The sequence below is a fragment of the Phalacrocorax carbo genome, chromosome 1 (genome assembly GCF_963921805.1).
Source record: "Phalacrocorax carbo chromosome 1, bPhaCar2.1, whole genome shotgun sequence".
NCBI lineage: Eukaryota > Metazoa > Chordata > Aves > Suliformes > Phalacrocoracidae > Phalacrocorax > Phalacrocorax carbo.
Window position 1 is genome coordinate 191,811,333 of NC_087513.1, and position 22,675 is coordinate 191,834,007.

The 22,675-nt window shown below is 36.6% G+C and overlaps 1 protein-coding gene across 7 annotated transcripts in view; it reads right to left on the reverse strand.

Moving 5' to 3' along the window:
- NBEA (neurobeachin) overlaps positions 1 to 22,675 on the reverse strand; it is a 505,018-nt gene that overhangs the window by 87,748 nt on the left and 394,595 nt on the right. For all 7 annotated transcript variants that reach the window (XM_064441021.1, XM_064441019.1, XM_064441015.1 and 4 more), the window contains 3 exons: positions 17,054 to 17,171; positions 16,084 to 16,186; positions 10,127 to 10,242 (listed from right to left, as the gene is read on the reverse strand). In XM_064441021.1, coding sequence (XP_064297091.1) covers positions 10,127 to 10,242; positions 16,084 to 16,186; positions 17,054 to 17,171 — 337 coding nt within the window. The remainder of the gene's footprint in view (positions 1 to 10,126; positions 10,243 to 16,083; positions 16,187 to 17,053; positions 17,172 to 22,675) is intronic.

Here is a 22,675-nt window from a genome sequence, read left to right on the forward strand (position 1 = left end):
TCTTCCTAAAAGACAGAGCTGACTGCTCCAGGCCACTGGCTCCAAACATAATAAAAGAAACATCGCTACCATCCCAGCAGCTCAAACATGCAAAACACACCTTTAGATACAGTTTCAAAAGAACAAACTGCAACTAAAGTGAACTGAAAATTACGAATTCATCGCCAGGAAAAGTGTGTTTGGGAAAGGCTGTTATTTCTGTGTCAGCTGGTATTTAGTAGTATCTAATATTTCAGTGATAAGACAAATGAAGTTGCTCAGTAAAGAACCATCCACCATATTGATTTACTGAGAACCACACAATATGCAACGAGTCTTAAAATACAAAATCAGGTCATAAATATATGTGTGTGTGTATTTATATAATATAATTAGCAGACTGAAATAACCCAGGTTAACAATTCCCAGTCCTGCAGCAGATTTACAGCCCTGTCTCACTAACTGCTTCCTTCCAGATTCTGGACAGATTCCTGGGGTACAAAGCCCAGCACAGGAAAACACAGGCTTCCTTGTTCTGAGTAGCATTTGCAATTCTCCACAAAAATCAGCTTTGCTTTAATGAAATGTGAAACTTTCACTGCTTTATGAACACCTTGTTTTTTTCAATAGAAGTGGATGAACAAGAAGCATGTTTCTATCTTGGACATCATTTCACTAAAACCAGGAAAAGTGCATGTTGTTAACAACTGTGTGTCCTCATTTTTACATTTTGAACACATACATGCTCAAAAGAACGTAAAAAAATAACTTAGGTACAAATACGACTTCGTTAAAAAAGCAATACCAGCGCTGTGTGCCACACACAAATAAAGACAGATAGAAAAAAAAATACTTCTTCTTTAATATCAATGACGAATTAATGCAAAAACCTTCTTGGACAGAACGACAATTTATGAAACAATTAAATCAAGAAATACACCAAAATTTATCTGTGTGAGGGAGGAAAAGGAAAGGTACTCTCTGGCAGAATATTAATTGTTTTACCTTCTTGGGGGGGAACGGGGAGGGGGGGGCAGTGGGGTGGGGTTCTCTATGTCTTGTAAGGCAATTCTGCCTCATTTTCCACATTTGTCAAGTCAGAGTATTATTCTCCTCTTCAGCAAGGGATTAACTATATATGATTTTTAATGTTTCTTGAGACCGTAAAATTTAAGGTTCTATAAAATACTGCCTTTATAAAACCATTCATTTACACAATAAATGTCTTTCTCACCATCAGAATCCTCTATTAATTTAACAGAAGATTGTGCAAAAGCATCCACAAAACACATTTGTGCTTATGTAGACAGCAGACTAAAAGAATTTTGAGATTCAGGAAGAGAATGACCTAGGTGACTGTAGTCTATTCTAAAGCATAAGCAAAAGGGATGATTCCTCAGAATCAAAAGTTTTATGGAAAAGAGTTCACAGTAATAAAGACCTTCAATTGAAAACACCTTATAGAAACATTTGGAAAGGTGAGAACACCCTTTCACAAAATTTTGAAAGGAAATTTAGGGTCATCCAAAATGACATTTTATTTCAAAATTAGATTTTCTATATTGAGATTGCATTTAATTTTTATATTCATTTCATTTCAATTTCAATATTCAGTCAACAAGATTTTGACATTTTGTTCCTATTCTACATGGGAAAATCAAAAATATGTGAATAGAGCAAGAAAAATGTAATCCTGAGCTTAGCTGCTGTACATGAGTTCTCCTTTGCTGTGTGGTTTTGGTAGGTTACATATAGTATAGTCACATGAACAAATTCTCATGTGGAATTTGCTCCATGTCAGGACTCTGCAGTAACTCTTGTGTGCATTTTTTACCCCACAATGAGAAATGATTTGAAGCAGCTTATCTCTCCGCTTAGATAGGATAAGTTACAAACAATGGAGCCTTAGTGATTATGTATTTGATAAATATAACCACAGTCCTGTGAAAAAATAAACAAAATATTTACTTGTCTACTTAGATATTTACAAAATGTATTTTATTTATTAAGAGATTGACTATTAAGAATAGCTATTAATTCATTTATGAAAAAAGTTAGTGATTTATTTTCCTGTATTCAATAATTTTATTTTTGATATCAACAAATAAAAATTACTTCAGAAACGAACCATGATTTAAATTGTGAAAGGAGACCAAACCTACACGATGAGATAAGACCACACATCTATGTTTATCTGAGTGGAGGACAGTGATCTAGGCCTATAATGGGATTACAAATCCCTAATTCTAAACATGCATAAATATTAGTGGTTTAACTTCATTAGGAATGCTTTCCTGATCAGTTCTGGCTTCACAATGATTATTTTCAGAGTAAAGTCAGCAGATTAATATATTTAGCCATCCAATCGCCTGGTGCTTCCAGCAAGAATTATTTGGTTCTTCCCTTAGCTAAATAAATATAAACCATAAACTTGTACTGATATTGGTAGTCCCTACACCTTTTCAGAAGCTTCAGATTTTCCCCCAAGTAGGCTTACAGAGATTAATATTAAAGGCTGAATATTAAATATTGCAAGCCTATGACACTAATCTACTTGAACAATAAAACTGAGGCATAGTAAATGAGATCTCAGAAATACTGGATATGTTTCTTCATTAAAAAAACTTTTTAATTAAACCATCCAATTTAATGTTTTTATATGGCACTTTAGTTTTGAAGGTAAAGTGAGCTAGAGACAGCTGACAAAGAAATTATAACTGCAATTCCTTGGTGAAAATGTTAATGACAGCAAAATATTGTTTAATTAGATGATTGCAGCATCTGGATTAACACTCTTTAAGAGCGATGTTCCTGTGCTTGTCTGCTTCTTCACACTTTACAGACATTTTGTCATCTCTAGGTCATTAGGAAAGAATTTTTAATGATTTTTCTAGAAGCAAGTAGTTCGAGTTACATCTAATTAGATGACAATAATAAGCTCAACACATGCAGTAGCTAAATATATACATAATTAACCAGTAAGGGCTTGTACATCACAGAGTAAAAAAGTGGAAAATGCTAAACAGGAGGAAAAAAAAGAAAGGGAGGGGGAAGAAGTTCATCTGAATTTATTACCTGACTGAAGATGTCATTTTTTTTCCAAAAACCTTTAAAAATAATCCCTTTCCACTATAAGAAATGACTTACAAAAATTATGGATATAATTATTCTCCACTTCTTTTAAAAGCTGTGGCAGGTAGGATTTAAAAGAATTAAAATTCCAATAAATTCAAATGCAAACACACATTTAATATACTGCAATCTGAAAAGAAAAAAAAACCAGCAGAAATCAGTTAAATACTGAGAAATAGATTTGAAAATTAGACTTCTAACTAAAATAGTGGGCACTGCAACCATATTACAAAATGACTTCTTGGTCCCACTCCTCTTGATTCTTTTTGCTGTGGTAGGATTACTTTTAAGTACTTTTTTCAATAGTCTTGTAACTGAGAATAGTAAAAATTACTTGTTCCCTATATCACCCAGAGGGTTCAGTTCACATACATGCTGATCACATGCAATATGGCCTTTTCCTATGCACCTGAAGAAAGGACAATTAGTATGATCATAGCTGCTTCCAAGCCTTCAAAGCTAAAGGATCCCTGAGAAGGGAATAGGTAGGAGGAGGGGGAAGGTGGCCAGGAAGGCTTATGTCTACACAACCCGGACAAAAACCAGGGGCGCAGAGAGTATAACACTGAGACTGATTGATAAGTAGCAGAGTGCAGTGTTTACCTTTGGGAGAAAAACCCAGAGCTGTAAACATGATGAAATATGCTCGAGTCAGAAAAGAGGGCAAGAAAGAGGTGAAGACCTTGGAAACAGAATAGGGAAGTGAGAAAATAGTTGGCTAGAGGGCCAGAGAAACAGGTTGAAACAAGACTTTAGAGAATTTTGAAAATGGAGAGCGAGTTTGAATTGAGATTGCTATGAGTCTTCAGGCCAGTGCAAGTGATGGTAGTCATATATCCTTGGATAGGAAATGATCTAGAAAGAGAGGACGATGATAGCTGAAGTAGACAGTTATTAAGTCATGAGTACAGATCACAACAGAAACAGTTAAACTAAAATGAAACCAGGCAATGTTTCAGAGGTGGCAACAGGGTGATATAAAGATTAAAAAAAACCCGAGTCATAGAAAGATGGATTTTTTTCCAAGGGGACACTTCAGTATTTCAAATATTGATTAAGAACTTACAGAATAGCCAGGGGCCGTGCTTGTCAGGACAGACATATTGGCAAAACAGGGAGAGATTTAAGGAGAGATTCGTATATTTATTTGAGTGGTTCTGTTCTACAGAAAGCAACCAGTCTGTGTAATTAACAGTATTAACAAGCAGGCAAAGGACTTCTTGTGAGAAAGGACCAAGCTGCATGTCACAAATGAAAGAAATTATTTGGTGTCAGAAGCCTCACTTCTAAACGTCTCTCTTCCAAGGCTGGTGTTTCTTAAATAATTTCAGAAAAGGATCACAAGAAAACAGGAGTGATCTCTTACGGTTTTGTAAAGGGCTAGATGCTAATTAAGCACCATTGTAAGAAGAAAGGAAGCTACAAAGAATTGGCAAAAAGTGTACTAAACCACTTTGTTAGTGGACCTCTGGAAGAGAGCTAAAAACAATGAAGGGACCTATGTATCACTTACGAGCAGATAATCCACATTTCTTAAGTCCCAAACCTCCATGTTTCTTAAGTGACTAAACTATGGCTCAGATATTATGATGAAGAAACCAGTAGGAGCTAAATGGCAAGATGAATAAAAAAAATTTGATGCTCATATTTCTCAATGGCTAAAAACAATTATATTGTTAGAAAAGAAGATGCTGCTTAAACAGTTATAGTCTAAAACTAGGCCATTGCTGCCTACACGAACAATTACTGGCAAAGACGTTGTATCTTTTAATGGAATATTTCTTATGGGATCGCATTACAAAAGAGAATAATTAAAAATGTATTTGGAAATTGGATTTCCAAAGAAGAGAGAAAAGAAAATACATGCCTTGTCTTTACTTAGCAAAGGAGGTCATGAATATATTCAATACTCTATCTTTGTGTACAGAACAGAAAATCCTGTATTTTCTTGTGACTGCTGAGGATCCTGTCTACAGCACATATAAGAGTTTGCTTCTATTTAAGTATGTATCTGGACAGTTATCAGTTTGGTGTTATCAAAGCAAGGGCAGCAGTAGAGGTACTTTGCTTCCAGTTCTGTATTTCTGGTAGAGATATTAATTTTTTTAGTTGTTCCTCAGAAAACAGCTATTAGTTGTAAAGGAAATATTTTAGAGGAATGCCTTTCAACAGAAGATTTACAGAAATATAGACAGCTGTAAAAGCAATGCTGCCATTCAGGATCAACCCCACAGTTTCCCAGATCTCAGGCCCTGAAAGTACACTGCCATGCAATGGTAGAGCCAGGAAATAGCTGGGAGATGTGTGAACTCCTGGGCTTTCTAACATATATTTATGTTTTGAAGCTTTCTCAACTGCCATTGGACTTGGAGCTCACGTGCGCTCCATTGTGGGTGGGTTTCTGGCTTGCCAGGAACTTTATGATGAGATTCTTTGCAATACCGCCAAATTCTTCATGAGTTTTTGGAATTCAGCTTCCTAGCTGAAGTGCAAACTTCATTAGAAATACAAAACCAGGTTGATCTTCCAGAAAATAATTTTGGGGGGTGCTTGCTTCTGTCAAAAATTGGGAAAATCTTAGGATTTGTTCCAAACTGGAATTAAAAGTTTATTGCCATGTGTAGAATTGCCTGTTTGGTTTCAGTAAGTTTTAATTCTCGTATGTCGTTTTCAGAAATGGTTTTATGTGTATGTGTCATTGGCAGGGAGTTCAGCAATCAAGGGTAAATTTTATTCTAATTTAGAAAAAAAATCACTAGTTTCTGTGAGTGTGTATCAGTGAGTGCAGCTGTTATAATGACATTAGCAACTGAAATCTATTATCTATGTTCATAGAGACTATGGATGTCCAAAATCTTTAGAAATAAGAAGCAGAAATATAAAGCACATAGTACAGCAAAGCAACCATGCTTTCTTACAAGCTCTTTCCATTGAAGGCCACTCTAACATGGAATAGTCACAGCTGATGTCAGCAGGACCCTTTATTTCACTAATCCTTCTGGAACACTATCAGATGTGACAGCATTCTTGCTGATTGGGAAAGCACCCAAAAATCTCAGCTGTTTTTAGCCATCCCTCCAAGATCTTTTATGAGATTGTACAGTGATACTTTCTTCCCAACCTAACGTGACAACTGTTACCCTTCTTGGAAAATGAAAACATAACAGAAAATATATAGATTGGTAAGGACCCATTAGCAAAAGCCAAGCAATGCTGATGGGTTTGAGATAAAAATCAGAGTAAGGGATATTCTTTGTGGTAAGGAAAAGGTCTTCAAATGTAACACAACACCTTGCTCACATCTTAGCAGAAGAGTATGCATGGGTATTAATTTTTATTTAACCAATACTGGTCACTTCCAAACTTTTAAAAATCACCATATTGGCTCTCCTTCAGAAAACATGTGTTTGTTGATCCATGTGACCTCAAAGCATCATTAAAAAGAATGACTTTACAAAATAACTCAGTCAATACAAGGTGGAGACAAAGAGTTAGGCTGGATTTCTTCTAGAGACTCAAATTTACCACCCTTTCTTTCAGGGAATATGGTCTTTACCTAAATTGAAGTTTGAATTTGGATTTGATCATGCACTGCTGAAAGACTTCATAAGATGGCAGGTAACACTGTGAAAATGAGCAAGTGAGCTGATAAAATCAGCAACAATGAGATTACATGAACAAATGAGATTTACCAGTAAGAGACTGATACAAAAAATCTCCCAGAAATTCAGTGCTTTGAGTCGCAGAAAGACGTTAATAAGGCAGTGACCAAGCTGCTGTAAGCTTTTCCAAATACAATACAAGCTCATAGGTGATTAAAAAAAAAAAAAAAAAAAGAGTCAGTAATCCTCCAAACCTTGGGCATAGCAGGTGGTATTGGAATGCAAATGTCAGGCCATCCTCTTGTAAGGTAGGTGAATGACTCTACATGACATTAAGAGAAACTTACCTCCTGTGACCACCCAGGTGTTTGGCTATAAAGTTTACCTAGCAGTACTAGTATCAAACAACAGGTCAAAAACCATTTTTCATGAGACCCCTGAGATACTCTGAAGGAATCCCTTCAGGCTGAAACTTGTTTACTAATGGATACATTAGTGTAAGTGTCACTGCAATTCCTAATTGACTTCAGATATAATGATGTCTTCCAGGTTTGGATGCTTTGGTGATGCACCTAAAAATAAATGACCTTGAAGTTTTGAACTGATTAAAAATGAAAAGTAATTTATCAAAAATTGGCTCAGCTCTTGTCTACTCTCATTTAAAGAGTTTAGACACACTGCTTATAGAAGGAATGAATACATAAAAAGGAAATTACAAGTGAAGGACAGTTCTGTCAATAATGTATTGGACAAGGACTAAGGGGACTTAGGCTAACTTCCCAGCTCTCCAAGTTCATGTGAGGTGGTCAGGGATCCTGGGAGGCTCTGCCTGTACTTCCTCATCACCAGAAGGGCAGTGGATGTGTGAGAGATGTGGAGTGGCTGGAGGCAGGCCAGTGTCCAGAAGTAGGATAGCGGCATTCTTGTGGCACTGTGCCAGAGATAATACTCAGCAGGGCTCCTTTCTTCAGTACAGATCTGCAGGACTGAGGCTATTACACTTGGGACCAAGCTGGTGAGCCCTCATTGGACTGCGCCATATGGACTTGCCAGCCCAGGTCCCCGATAGCTTCAGGGACTCTGCTTTGTGCTCCACTGCACAAGGTGCAGTGCACAAGATGCCCTCAGATTTCCAACTGTTCAGTGGTAGTACTTCTGTATCACACTGGGATAACTTGATGATGCATTTATCAACATCTTTAAGACTGGATGCATGGAAGATGACTACCATACAAGCACAGAGGCAAAAGCCTAAAGGTTCAAAACAAACAGTTTGACAGCTCTTGCATTCTGCCACTGCCCCACTGGGAAGAATGCAGTGATTGTCCTCGGTGTAACCGGTGCTACCTTTGGGTTCCACACTTATATTTGTCTTATGTCTGGCCTAAGGTTAACCTCGGGCATAAAAGTCAGGACCAAGTAATGATGAGAGTTATAACACTGCAGTACAAAGTGATGCCCTGCTGGAATTTAATTTGGGTTTCAAATCAAAGCTTACTGGAGTGAAATGTCTGAAGAAGGCTCTCCGCAGGGAGGTTCATAAGCAGCATATGTGCTACAGGCAGGAATTGTAATAGAAGACAACCTCCTGGAAATGTTTGTATATGGTGTAGAAAACTGCTGCTTTTTACATTTAAAATTACCACAGGAGTTAACATATAGAAAAGGGAAAGGTGAAAGGAGTAATGCCATCATGAATGTTTAATTAATGAGCAACTGAGATCATCTACCTCGACTCGTGCAAAGCGTTTGACACTGCCCTGCACAACATCCTTTTCTCTAAATTGGGAGACATGGATTTGACCGATGGACCACTTGGTGGATAAGGAATTGGCTGGACGGTCACACTCAAAGGGTGTGGCCAATGGCTCAATGTCCAAGTGGAGACCAGTGACAAGTGGCATTTGTCAGGGGTCGCTATTGGGACTGGCGCTGTTTAACATCTTTGTTGGCAACATAGACAGTGGGATTGAGTGCACCTTCAGCAAGTCTGACGACGACACCAACCTGAATGGTGCAGTCGATATGCTGGAGGGAAGGGATGCCATCCAGAGGGATTTTGAGAGGTGGACCTGTGCAAACCTCATGAAGTTCAACAAGGCCAAGTGCAAGGTCCTGCACCTGGGTCAGGACAATCCCAAGCACAAATACAGGCTGGACAGAGAACAGGTTGAGAGCAGCCCTGAGGAGAAGAATTTGGGGTTGTTGGTTGATGAGAAGTTCAACATGACCCATCAGTGTGCGCTTGCAGCCCAGAAAGCCAACTGTATTCTGGGCTGCATCAAAAGAAGTGTGGCCAGCAGGTTGAGGGAGGTGATTCTCCTCCCCCTCTACTCCACTCTTGTGAGTCCCCACCTGGAGAACTGCATCCAGCTCTGGGGCCCCCAACATAAGAAGGATGTGGACCTGTTGGAGCAAGTCCAGAGGAGGGCCACAAAGATGATCAGAGGGCCGGAGCACCTCTCCTGTGAAGACAGCCTGAAGAGAGTTGGGGTTGTTCAGCCTGGAGAAGAGAAGGCTGCGGGGAGACCTTATTTTGGTCTTCCAGTACCTGAAGGGGGCCTACAAGAAAGCTGGAGAGGGACTTTTTACAAGGGTATTTAGTGATAGGACAAGGGGTAATGTTTTTAAACTAATAGAGGGTAGATTCAGATTAGATATAAAGAAGAAATTCTTTACAATGAGGGTGGTGAAACATTGGAACAGGTTGCCCAGAGAAACTGTGGATGACCCATCCCTGGAAGTGTTCAAGGCCAGGTTGGATGGGGCTTTGAGCAACCTGGTCTAGTGGAAGGTGTCTCTGACCATGGCAGGGGGCTTGGAATTAGATGATCTTTAAGGCCCCTTCTAACCCAAACGATTCTGTGATTCTATGAATTGCCAGAAAAGCTCTTCTTTTACCAGTAATGAATGGATGTCTATGGCAGTTATTTCTCATTTTAAATACCTAATCTGATATTATATTTCAGCTCAAAGAACTAAACGAGAATAGATGCTGTAATCTAATCATACCGCAATCCAGGTGACATCTGTGCTAGGCAGAATACTGTTGTTATTCTGCTGTCTAGTTGCTGTTGCTGAGAATGATGAAGTAGCGAAATTACATTTTCCCATTATTATTTCCAGACACTCTGTGGCAATGGTTTGTTGACTCTAATAAAGCTTCAGACAAAGCTGTCAGCAGAGGAAATGGCAGAAGGGGAGCAAGGAACAGCCTCCACAACAATACATGAATCTAAAGTCTCAGTGATAGGTTGTGCATTTTCTGATAAAATTTAGTGTGTGTGTTTCAGAATCTATCATAAAGCTGCAGCTGAATTCTAGAGGGATAAATGTATTCTATCAAGTCACAGTGCTTAAGACTTTGACAAACATAAAAATATTATGAAGGATTAAAGAGTCAGAAGCCTTACCTGCTATAGTGTTGAGGAACATCAAGTATTCAAAGTTAGATATCTCCCGTCTCTGCCAGCGCTGAGTCATGTTGGAGGATTTATAAAGCTGTCGGGGAGTGGCCAGAGAGATTCTCCTAGGAAATACATTTAAAGAATGATTTTTTTAGGAGCCTCATTAAATGTTAAGATGTAGGGTAATGTTATTAGTGTGATTAATTTCAGATTCTCTCAGAGGCTTTTTTATTTCATTTAATGAAGTCAAGAAGACACTATTACCCTTATTTGAGAAATGACTACAATTAAGATCTGTATTTATTTTGCCAGTACAGTACTACAGCATTGTAATAATTCAGAATAATATATTTTGTAGTTTATTTTATTCTGAATCTGTTTAAAAGGCTGGAAGTAAAAGAAACTGCAGACCTCCTGGTGCCTGGCTTGTCCAGCAGGAATAAAAGAGGAATACCATTTCCCTGTTTCAAAAGGATACATTGAGATAAGTTCATTAAGGTGAGTGAGTGATAGATTAAACTGCCATATATTTCCAGCACATGGGTTGAAGGTATTTATTCCACAATTTGTGCATCTCATCCATGGTCAGCTACCTATGATCCCTTCCTATATTCCAGTAAGCTTCAAGATTTCTATTTATAGCTTGGTCTCTGAAAGAAACAAGGTTTATTCAGTTATCTGCTCACACGTCCATCTGCCTGTCTCTCCATAATAACTTCTGAATTGCATTTCATTCAAATTTGGAAGAGGGGCAGAAGCTTCTAAGATACTCAATTTCCACACATTTTCTAAACCTTACATGTCTGGATAAGGGAAAAAGAACCCAAACTACTGTGCCAAGGAAGAGAAATGCAGAAAACTTCAGCGCTTCTAAATTCAGTTTGACAACATCAGAATAACCAAATATTGTAGACCAAGTTCTAAATTACCCATAGTGTATAGTGTCCCTGATTAGTAAAATATAGGGGACTAGATTCAGTCTAGACTAATGCATTAAAGAAACAAATCTGCAACAAACATGAATAGCCTCACTGCTCACAACTAATTTCTAGAGAATACAGTCCTTGCTGAAAACAGAGACAAGGAAAAATCTTTGGAAGGAGAAAAAATTAATCTCCTCAGATACTTTCTTTTAAAGAAACTTATATGTTATAAATGGATCAAAATAAAGAAAATGTTTATACCTGTCAAAAAAAGAGAGGATCTCTAATGTGTAGCCTATTCAAGAATTTAAAGAATGTATCTCATATTTATATAGCTTGTCAAGAGTAAATAGGGACATCCAATGCTTCAGTTTTCAGCTGAACACTAAACACACTAAGTGCTACTTCTAGACTCTGAATGCTGAGTATTTTCTTAAAATAGTCATATACAAGGTGTCAGATTGGGTAGTGATTACAAAAATGTGGACGATCTACTTCTAAAGATATACGTACATACTCCTACACATGCACTAAACCCTATTTTTGGAGAAAGGATGAGCACTGGTATGCAATTGGAGTGTACAGTTATCACAATTAAAATTCTAGATTATCAACATCTGTCAGACTTACAAATTGGGCACACAAAAAGACCATGCAAGTGTAGGTACACTTTCTTCCTTTTTTTTTTTTTTTTGTTTAGTCTCTGTATTTACCCAAAATAGCAGTACATAAGGTCGTGTCAGCTTGGCTAGCCTTATTTGACAGTAGACTCGAGGAAGCCAATGGTAAATACACTTTACTGGAACACAGGAGACATTACAAAAAAAAAATTTAAGTTGCTTCTGTTATGCTTCTTCTGAACAATTTATCTAAAGAATTATCTGAAAGTAATCATACTTTATATTGCATTTTATAGGATAACAATTACTTTTACAGTGGAACTCTCAAAGACATATTGTTCCCAGTAAACTGACTAATGCTACACACAAATTAATAAATACAGAAAATAAAAATACTAAAGAGATCATTAAATTTACAAAGCAGTTCTGTCACAGACTTTCTGTTCCTCCCATGACAAAACAACATTTATGCATCAGTACAGCTTAGTAGCTGCTTTTAGACTTTACCCACAATCTCTCAGAGAGTCTCAAAAATCTATAAACGGTCAAGTGCTGGAATTTGCATTTGAGTGCCTGATCTGAGCAAACTCTACAGAAAATCAAAATATAGTAAAAAAGCTCCTTATTCATGCTATATCTAAGGTGTTTGAAAGATTCAGTTATTTCAGCAGACAAAAAATTATGCACAATAAATTGGTTCCACACCTGCTTGTTTCAGTTAACAAAGGAAGACCCACTGTTTTGTGTTTTGCTAAATCCACCCAACTTTGATCAAACCATTTCTCTCCTTCGATATGCCATCACCAATATGAAGATGCACAAATGAATGTGCTTCCTTTGCTTCTAGAGAACCGTGAAATGCCTACTCAAAATGGAAACTGCAGAAGATCCTCTGATATACAAGGGGATGATCCAATTTTTCAAGTTTTATATGCTTTAAATATGTTTAGAAAACACTTCATGGCATTTTGTTGAGGGAAAGGATGTTATATATGCTGTATGTGGAGTATGACCCACCCTCTTTCACAATTACTTTTAATTTACTTAGCTACAAACCAATCTCATACAAAGAATCTTTACATATGTTCTCAAAAATGTAGCACCTGTGTGATGTTTTGTGTTGTTTTGTGTTGTGTTTGTTCCTGTTCAAAAAAAAAAAAAATAAAAACAGGCTTGGGAAAATCACTGGCTTCTGACAAGAGACTCATCAATATTAATTTTTAATCAAAGCTCTAAAAGGGGTATTATGCTTTGATGACATCAAATCTTAGTTTTCCTACTCCTCTCCCTTCCCAAAATCCAACCTCTGCAACCAGCCATACTGAAATCTGGAAATCCATCACCAAGATACTGATGCAGAATGACATTGAATATAGTTACCGTATCAGCCAAAATATGTTTTCTTTCAGCAAAAATTTATTTATATTTCTTAGCTTTAATAACTGGAGCCATTGTTTTATCTAATGCATTAATAGCCCACAGAATTTCAGTGCAAGGTGCTAGCACTTGTTTAGTAGTGAAGTATGATGCTGTATCTTTTACCAATGGTTCGATATCTGTATGCTTACAAAACCATCAGGCAGCTCACAGTTGTTTTCTAAGCTGTGATGTTACCCTCAGTAAAAATGCATCAGTAAATTACACCTGAGGTGTTAGAACCCTAAAAAGTGGTCTGCTAATAGTGTTGTAAAAATACGGATATTACTCTACCGGTGTAGAATCATATGGAACTGTAGAAATAAGTTAAATAAAAGGCACAGTACTGCCTGCCCAGTTGTATCATATGGCAAGGTCATAAGGTAACTACAATCAATGCAACATGTTTCAGGAACAGTGAAAATGCATTTATCAAAGACAGATGAATTTGATTACCAAATCAGACCAAACTCTTCAACATGTGACTGATTTTAAGGACGTAATTACTCCTTTGTAATGTTAAGCACAGGCTTGAACGCTTTGTTCAATCAAAGCATTAGACAGGCTGTTGGGAAAGGTAGCAAAGAGGCGAACTGGAGGCTTGCTCAGAACAGCAGGTCTGTAACAGTCTTGGGAAGAGATACCACTTTGCCTGCTTCTAATCTTTTGTGCCATTAGAAGATCATAAATAGTGCTTTTTCCTTCTATTTGCTTCCATCTTTGTTAATCACAGGATTTCTCCATGAAAACAGAAACGCACTTAAAGTCCATGCACTGCATTAAAAGCAATTTACTTCTTCAGAATGTTTCCACTGAGAAAGCAATTCTTTATGATAATGTAATTAACTTTAGATGAAATGTTTATCAGAGTAGTATCAGAGAGGAAATATTACTTACAAAAATAAAACCAAAGAACTTACACAGAACAACCAGAAAGATCTGCTTTTCTTAAAATATTTTAAAGTACAGCTTTATCTGGAAAACTGATCATAAAAAAAGGATAACATTTTACTCAGTGTAGCTGCTCCTTTTGGTTATTCAGCATAATTTCTCCATATGTTAGTTACACAAACAAACATAATTTTAAAAACTAGCATTCCAGAGCCAACATATTCATAGGAAGGGAACCTATATTCTAACATCAACAAAATCTTAGCTACTGAGCAGTTATAGAGCCAGATTTTCCCTCAGTTACTCCACTGCAATCCTACTGAAGACAATAAGAGTATGTAGACAGAAAAAAAAAGAAAACCCATGATTACAGGGTCTTTATTGTGCATAAATCATACCATGATTATGCAAAAACAAGAAAGAAAAACAACTTCACTACCATATGCCAGATTTATTCTGAAGGCTAGCAAGCCTATTTTCGATTCAAATTGAACTTTAATCAAAAAGGTATGGAAATAACTGCATATAATATTGAAGATGAAACTTTTCTAAATAATTATATATCAACAAACTTTTTCAGACAATTATTCACTGAATAATGTACAAAGGATATGAATTTCAAAAGTAAAAAATGTCACTGTAGATATGAAATTCTGATTGAGAAATTTGCATTTTGTTTGTTCTAGAACATGTGGCCATTTTTATTTCAGAAAATAATACTATTACTTTCCATTTAGAGACAGCAATTCCTTTAATTTGAGTATTTGGAAGAGCAATGCAAATATTAACGAGATGCACCTTCCAAAGAAATGCCTCAATTTCCCCTTGATCTCAGTGAAAACTTGAGAAATTTGGCAGTTTGCCTAGGAACTTCAGCACATTCAGGAGATCAAGCTTTAGGCATCATGAGACTCTTGAGCTCATGACAGGGAATGATGTTCAGCTGGGAATGAAATAGTTCTCCAATCCTACGAATACTTTGACACTTCAGAGTATTTCCACATTCTGCACTGGGATAAAACACGGACAATATGAAGTTTTAGTTTGTAGGAAATTGCTTAAAGAAAGAGAAAGACACATCCCAGGCATTACACTCATCATTAAGTCACTGGCTTTCAGCCAAGTCAAGCCAAATGGAGATCTGAACCCAAAGCACCATATTTTGTGAATTTCCTGATGTTTCCTCACTCCCTTATACTAATTTTTTCTTCTTTCATTTTGACCAGAAATTAATCTTGAACCTAAGCAATTTTCACCAAACTTCTGCTGATACACCCTCAAAAACAATTTTAGGCCTGAACAGACATTTCTTAACAAAAAAAACCAAAACAACTGGAGGCAGGAAATTTCCCCCCCCAACTCAGAGAAGTACACATGAAGATCATCTTACCCATCATTGAAATATGAATACTTTTATAGTATAGGATCTGACAATTCCCAGCCTTATTTCTGACCATAGGCTGATTTGATATTGATGTTGATGAGGTAATAGAAACTGCACTTGTCCATAGTATGTGAAAATCTCTAAAACTGAACCTTAGTTAGTCTTTTCCAAAATACATATCCTCCTTCATTTTGGAAGCAGAAGAATAATGCATTATTCTAATAAATGGAAGAAATCTGGAAACTGCAAAATAGCCACTATACTGATAGGCAATGGAGTAAACCCCACAAACATTCATATAAAAGGTAAATAAGAAGATATATATATATATATAAAAAAATAATTTTCATTCAGCAAACACACAACTTAGTCAAGTTTAGTTCTGTGTCCTGCATAACAGTCACAGCATGGCTGAACATTTGTCTATACGTTTATAAAACCTGATTGACAACCAGACTTTGAGGAAATATGGTATAAGGTTTTTTCTGGTCCTTCACTGAAAGGTACTTATTTCCTGTGATGATTAAAAAAAAAATTTAATTTACAATACTTTTACTTCTATTCCATAATAACAGGCCATATAGTAAGTAAAGGGTGTTGTTTCTCAAACTAACCTTAAGAAATCCAGGGTTCCATGACAGGAAGAATGTTTTAGTATTTACATGTTCAAAAATATCATTTGTATAATGTAATAAACACAAAATATACAAACTATTTTCATTAAATTACCTGGCTTGTGGCAAACCATAGCTGGTTCCTACTCCAACACGTGGTAAGCTGTACACAACTTTTTTCACTGTTGCTTGATCAGGGAAATTAAACATAACAGAAGCTAAATGAAGAAAAGAAAATATGGACTAGTAAACCATCTGCAGAAGTCTGTTTCTCCACCTGCATATATTTTTAAAATGCTCTTTGGTTTTTCTTTGGTCAGTTCCACTTTTATCCTCCTAGGGATCCAAGTTAGATCAGAAACTCCTGGCATACTTCATACCTATGTACCATTAGCTGGTTAACGTTTTGGCACTAACCCCCCGTTTTGCAGAAGACCTGAGTGAGGTATACTTCAGAAGAACCACAGCTTACTGTTGACCCATATAACCTCTTATCAGGCTGGGAAGCTGTTCAGTAGTTGGCATGGCATTCGGTCATCTAACTGGTGCATTAAAACACACAGGACCAAAAATTGTTTAATTCCTTCTCCAGCTGAAAGCAAAATTTACATCAGAGCTCATGAGGGTAAAAGACTACTTTGTCAACAGTTCAACTCTGATTCAGAGCAGGACATACAGAAAACTGAGTGGATCCATTCATTGATATGGTCCTTTTTACTTTAACTCAGTTTATAATGAGAAAAGTAAATATTCTTTTGGTTATTTCACTAAAGTATTTACAGAAAATGGTGGAGACAGATGAGATCACAGAATAAACAGATTACCTATCAAACATTTGAAGAAATTACCAATTGCAATTATCTGTTTTTATAAATAGATCTCACTGCTTCACAGAAAGCAGAGAGACTGATTTATGGGATTGATTTTAAAATGAAATGCAATGAATACATGCAAGAGTAAGCATTATTGAACACAGACATATGCACTTTATCAAAGGAAGCACAGAGTTTAAATCTAAAATTAATAAATAACACAGAAAATAACTACTAGCACATTTTTATGCAACAAAATAAACAAAGACATACTTCTGTTTGCCATAAACACTTCTAAAGCTGTGTTCTGGAGAAGATAACGTCTTGAGAAAACAGCCCGAATCTCACTGAACATCCATTTTCCATGGAGGCCTTCTGTATAGGCAAGGACCTTCAAAGAAAGTCAAGGTGAGAGTTATTAACAGTTTTTTTATTAAAATATTGCGTAAGAACTTAGTAAATTTTACCCATCAATGAAGTACATTTAAGTTAATCGTATCTCTTTGACACTTAAAACCTGTGAGTTAAAATATGAACTTAAATGTTTTTAACAAATGCAATGAAGTATAGCTGTTAGAAGAATATCAGTAAGTACTATAACCTGATACTCCTAAGATCTATTTCTCATGAGTCACATCAACTTATTTGCCTCAAAAACACCCAAACTCTACAAGCAAGTGCAGGGTAATGAACACGGTTGCAATTACGCTTAGCTGGATTTTCTTCCAACAGTGTGCATGACACAGTTGTCAGGTAGGTATTGGATAACAGATTTACTTCTGAGGCTATCTTGTGCAAAGTACAACTGAAATAACATAATACTCTATTCATATCCATTTCAGGGTCATAAATTAGAACTCCCTCCATTCCATTAATAAATACGGAAATTAGCTAGAACAATAAGTCGACACAATAATTTTTAAAGTTAAGTACATTTAATATCCTAAACCATGGATGAAATTTAGCAATTTGTATTTTTACATTTTAAAATCAATGTGAAAATATTTTAAAATAAAATAGCTAAAAATTAGCATGGCTTTTCTAATTTGTCAGTTTCTCAATTTAAGGTATTTGTCTAAGACCAGATATTAATACCTATATAATCTTTTTAATTCCTCCTTCACTGTTCTGAATGTCCAGGAAAACAGACAAAAAAAGACACAATTTAATTAGATATCAGCTTTATTAACTTCTTTCACCTGTAAACCATCTTTCCAGCACTACCATGTGGTGTAGGACAACCCTTTCCCATTCCTTTTCATCAGCTGGAAGGCTGCCTTCAGCCCTCCACCTCTGCTTAGGTGGGCTCTGCCCATAGCTGAGACCCTGACGCTTCATCCTATGAGAAGTCGGTTGGTTGGGATGGGGACCATCCCCTCACTACACCCAACTGCATTTCCCAGGCTCTGTAGACTGTGCCTTTCCCTAGGCTGCAGTTATAAGAGAGCTGCAGCCCCGGTGAAACAAACGCAATGAACACCTTCGCTAAAGGGAAAGTCAAAAAGGTTTCAGACTGGAGAGACTGAATTTCTCTGTTCTCCATTAGGTACATGGAAACCGTTGGTATACCAGCTTGCAGTGCTGTCCTCACTCAGCTAAGGCCTTTGCTTTCTGTAATCATGACCTCCCCAAACTTCTGAACAGGGAGATGTTAGGGAGACCATATGTTGCTGCTGTCAACAAACCTTCATGCTTGAGGTAATGGAAATTGTATTCCTTAAGGTTTTTCACTGATGTAGCTTCAAGTTTGTAACGTCTTCATATATGAAAACGCTAATTTAAGTTTGTGCACTTTGTGTTAAAAGAGTTCAGTGTTTTTTTGTTAATTTGTTCTCCATAACTTTTTTCTTATAACCATGATTAGTCTATTTCAGAGCTGATGGTAACAACAGCAACAAAATGAATGTGCTTCAGCACTCTGAAGAGCACTGAAATTTTAGTTCTGTCCTTGATGGAAACTGGAGAGAGGAACACAGTGAGCCCCCTGTACTGCCTACATGGGAAGAAGTTACAGACCAGACTTCGAGCAACATTGTGGCTGCATGTACTGTTTCATTGACCTCAGCTCTCCACACTAACCACAGCTTTAAAGAAGGGAAGGGGCTTGATTTCTTTGGATGTCTCCCAGACACACACAAGGAGACTATACACGCCCTCCATTCAGTCACAGGCCAGTTGTGGAATTACTACCTCATACACTGCATTCTAGCAATGATAAATTAACCTTCATGATAAAAATCTGCACCTCATTTTTCCTTTGAACTCTGTTGACTTCAGCTTCTAGCCACTAGATCTCGTGACGCCTCTGTCTGTGAGATTAGAGAGTCTTCTAGTACCAGATAACTTTTCCTTGTGCTGGTAGTTACAGACTGTGATCCAGTTACTGTTAGCTTCCTCTTTGATAAGCTATATAAACCAAATTTTCTTTCAGTCCTTCATTGAGATCAGATGCTAGGACACAGCTGGTATCATGTATGTGAAAGTCAGATGGTTAAGAACAATGACTGTGAAGATTATGGCACATCCTTTTTTGAATGTATTCTGCTGCTACCTGATAAATAATTTTTGTAAATACACAGGTTCTTAAGATACAGAGAGGAAATAGGAAGGAAAACACAGAAGTTTAAAAAGCTAAAAGATGGGAACAGACTCCCAGACAGAGGAGTTGGAAATTAGTATAGCTGTAACCAGATCTAGAGCAGCCAGCAAATTTGCCAAAGAATTAGTTCCCTGACAAAACACCATGTTTCAGGAATTCACTTTTTGTTTCAAAAATGTTTCTACTTGTCCTATGTTTTTCTAACAAAAAATGTTTAATACTGACTATATCCTATGTATTACCATTTTGGATGATTCATAGTAATACATTTACAATGTCTTGATGTGTACCACAGCTTAGTTATTATCAATCAACACTAAAAGCACATTCTATACCAACCACACACTGGTTGCCTTTTTCTTCCTCCTCTTCTCACTCAAGTATATAGCAATCAGAATTTCACTGAGGTACATTCACCCCACTATGAAATGAATGACTTAAGATAGCACTCCAGTAAAGCAGTAGAAAGGATAGGAAATCAGAGGAAAGGAAGGAACCTCTAATTCAATGAATAGCCTCGATTACACTCTTCTTAACTCTCTATTAGACTTACAAATATCAGATTATCATACTGATATCAAATCATCTCAATTATTTCAGTATTTCTGTTGTCTCGTTTTCCTGTCCAAGATATACTGCCCATTTTTGTCATCCTCCATAATATTCATCTAACACTACTTTGAAGTGATGTATTAACCCTTCCGTTATTAGGTATTTACCATTATTAGGTATCTATAGCTTACAGAAGAAATTACTGACATTGTTGCAGGATCCTTTCTTGTTGTTGTTATAAGAGCCAAAATAAAGTGATTTCATTTGTTGGAATTTGAATCCTTTGAAAGGTTTATACTTTTTTTTCTTCCAGGAAGATTTTTATCATTTTGCTTTCTCATGTCACATGAATGAATGGCTATTTTACTTCTTTTACAGACCGCATATATTGTATATTTCATTATTCATAGAGACATGGAAATAACCACTTCATTCACCAAAAAACACTGAAATTATGTTACCTAGTTAAGTGAAGCCAAAATTACCATGTGCTCCATCCAATATTTTGTTGTTTATATTTAAAGTCAATGCTCTTTATTTTGATAGCTTTATGAGTTTTTCACCTAAAATCAGTCATGAAGACCTTTTGTTCTAAGCATGTCTTAATGGTTGAAGCTCCATGACCAAGCACTGAATTCTACATAGGTCCTAAATAAGCTGTTTTTAATAAAATAAAAACCAACCAGCAACCAACTGTGTTTACATTTGAACTGAGCACTCTTTTTGTTTTTAATATCAGCTGCAATTATTTGGTTTAAAGCTAATTTCTCCTTGTAAAACCCTTTCATTTACTCAGAAATATGAGTATGTTTTAAAGACAGTAATGAGTGCACTGGCCAGATGATAGACCAAGAATAAAAATTTGCCAGGATACATTACAGTAAGATGAAGCTGTCACCCTAAGAGTGGGAATAAGAAGCTCCTAAACCTCAGGGTTCTGTAATATGGAACAATATCTATTGGTGACACTTAGATTACATTACTAAAGCAGCATGGGATGTTCAGATGGAAAGCTCTATGGAAGAGAAACAAAACCACTACTGAAGTACTTTCCTACTTGGCTCGTATATGAAGGCTCCATTATTTTAATTTTATTCCTGATGTAATCAAGATCTTTTTTCAATTAAGAGTTGCGACATTTTTAATCATAAGCCTACTTCAGTAATTATTCAGTTATTGATTATGAATTGTTTATTAACAGCTAGAATTTTGAAGTATTAGATTAACTAGAAGACCAGAAATGCTAGTTTCCATTCTGCCAGCACCCCAACACAGGAGCACCTCTCTACAGGAGAAACACTTTAGTATTGAGGATTATTTTTTGCTGCTTTGTACCATTTTTGGTATCTCATAGCACCAGAGACAGCACTGCAAAAGGATATTTCTTCTGATTATTGTTTCTGGAATTGAAATAATCACAAAATCAGGTGTTGTAAAGAAATCAAGGAAAGCAGCCTATACAAGTCCTATCTATTCTCAGTCACTAACTTTATGGTATGTTGCTTATTGCTCAATATTTCCTGTCTTTAAATAGCTCATTTGGGTGATTCACTAATGTCTACGTATGTGAATTTAATCTACTGTTTTCAATGTGAGTTCATAATTTGTTTTTTTGGAACCAGATTTCTGGTTCAGGGTATTTTAATTCTAACCTGACTCCTCAGTGAAAGTATCAATTGATATTTGTAACATCTGCCAAGTTTTGTTTATATCCAGTGCAAAATGCATAGATCCATTAACCCATAATATAATTTTGTTGTTGGGGTTTGTGGGGTTTCTTTTATTTTCAAAGCACTTATTCCCTGATTTCCTTCCTTATTATTTATCATTTGTACTAATAATGTCTAACAAGAGCAGTAAGGCACATGGTTGCCTTGTACTTATGTATAGTGGAACTGGCTCATTTATTGCTGCTTTTCCACAGATGCGTTCCAAAGTTGCAATACATTATTTTTTTCAAAGTCTGAAAAGGATCCTCAGAGTCACGCTTTCTGTATAACATGGCCGCTTCCAGAAATTAAATGTATTTTTTTTCCTTTATAAATGACCAGAAGGACTTCCAATAATACTGTAATTTTGGTACTGAAGATACTTCTTCATTTTATAAAGACAGTTTTATCTACTGCTTAAGTGTACCTATCACTATCTTTAACCTGGACACCACAATTTTAGTTAGAACATTAAAGCAATGAACTCTGGCATATCCTTAGTTTAGACTTCAAAATCCCATCTATCTGTTAGATGGCTCTGTTACCTGGCAACACAGGGTATTGTCTTTTTCATGTGGTACTTATTTCATTTTCTTTTTCCTCTGGATATGCAAGAAATTTCTAAGACTTTATCTTTTTTTCTTTATGTAAGTTTTCCCCTCTGTTGTGGTTTAAACCCAGCCAGCCACTAAGCCCCACACAGCCGCTCACTCACTCCCCCCTGGTGGGATGTGGGAGAGAATCAGAAGAGTAAAAGTGAGGAAACCCATGTGTTGAAATAAAGACAGTTTAATAGGTAAAGCAAAAGCCGCGCACACAAGCAAAGCAAAACAAGGAATTCATTCACCACTTCCCATGGGCAGGCAGGTGCTCAGCCATCTCTAGGAAAGCAGGGCTCCATCACACGTAACAGATACTTGGGAAGACAAATGCTATAACTCCGAATGTACCCCCCTTCCTCCTTCTCCCCCCAGCTTTATATACTGAGCATGACGCCATATGGTATGGAATATCCCTTTGGTCAGTTGGGGTCAG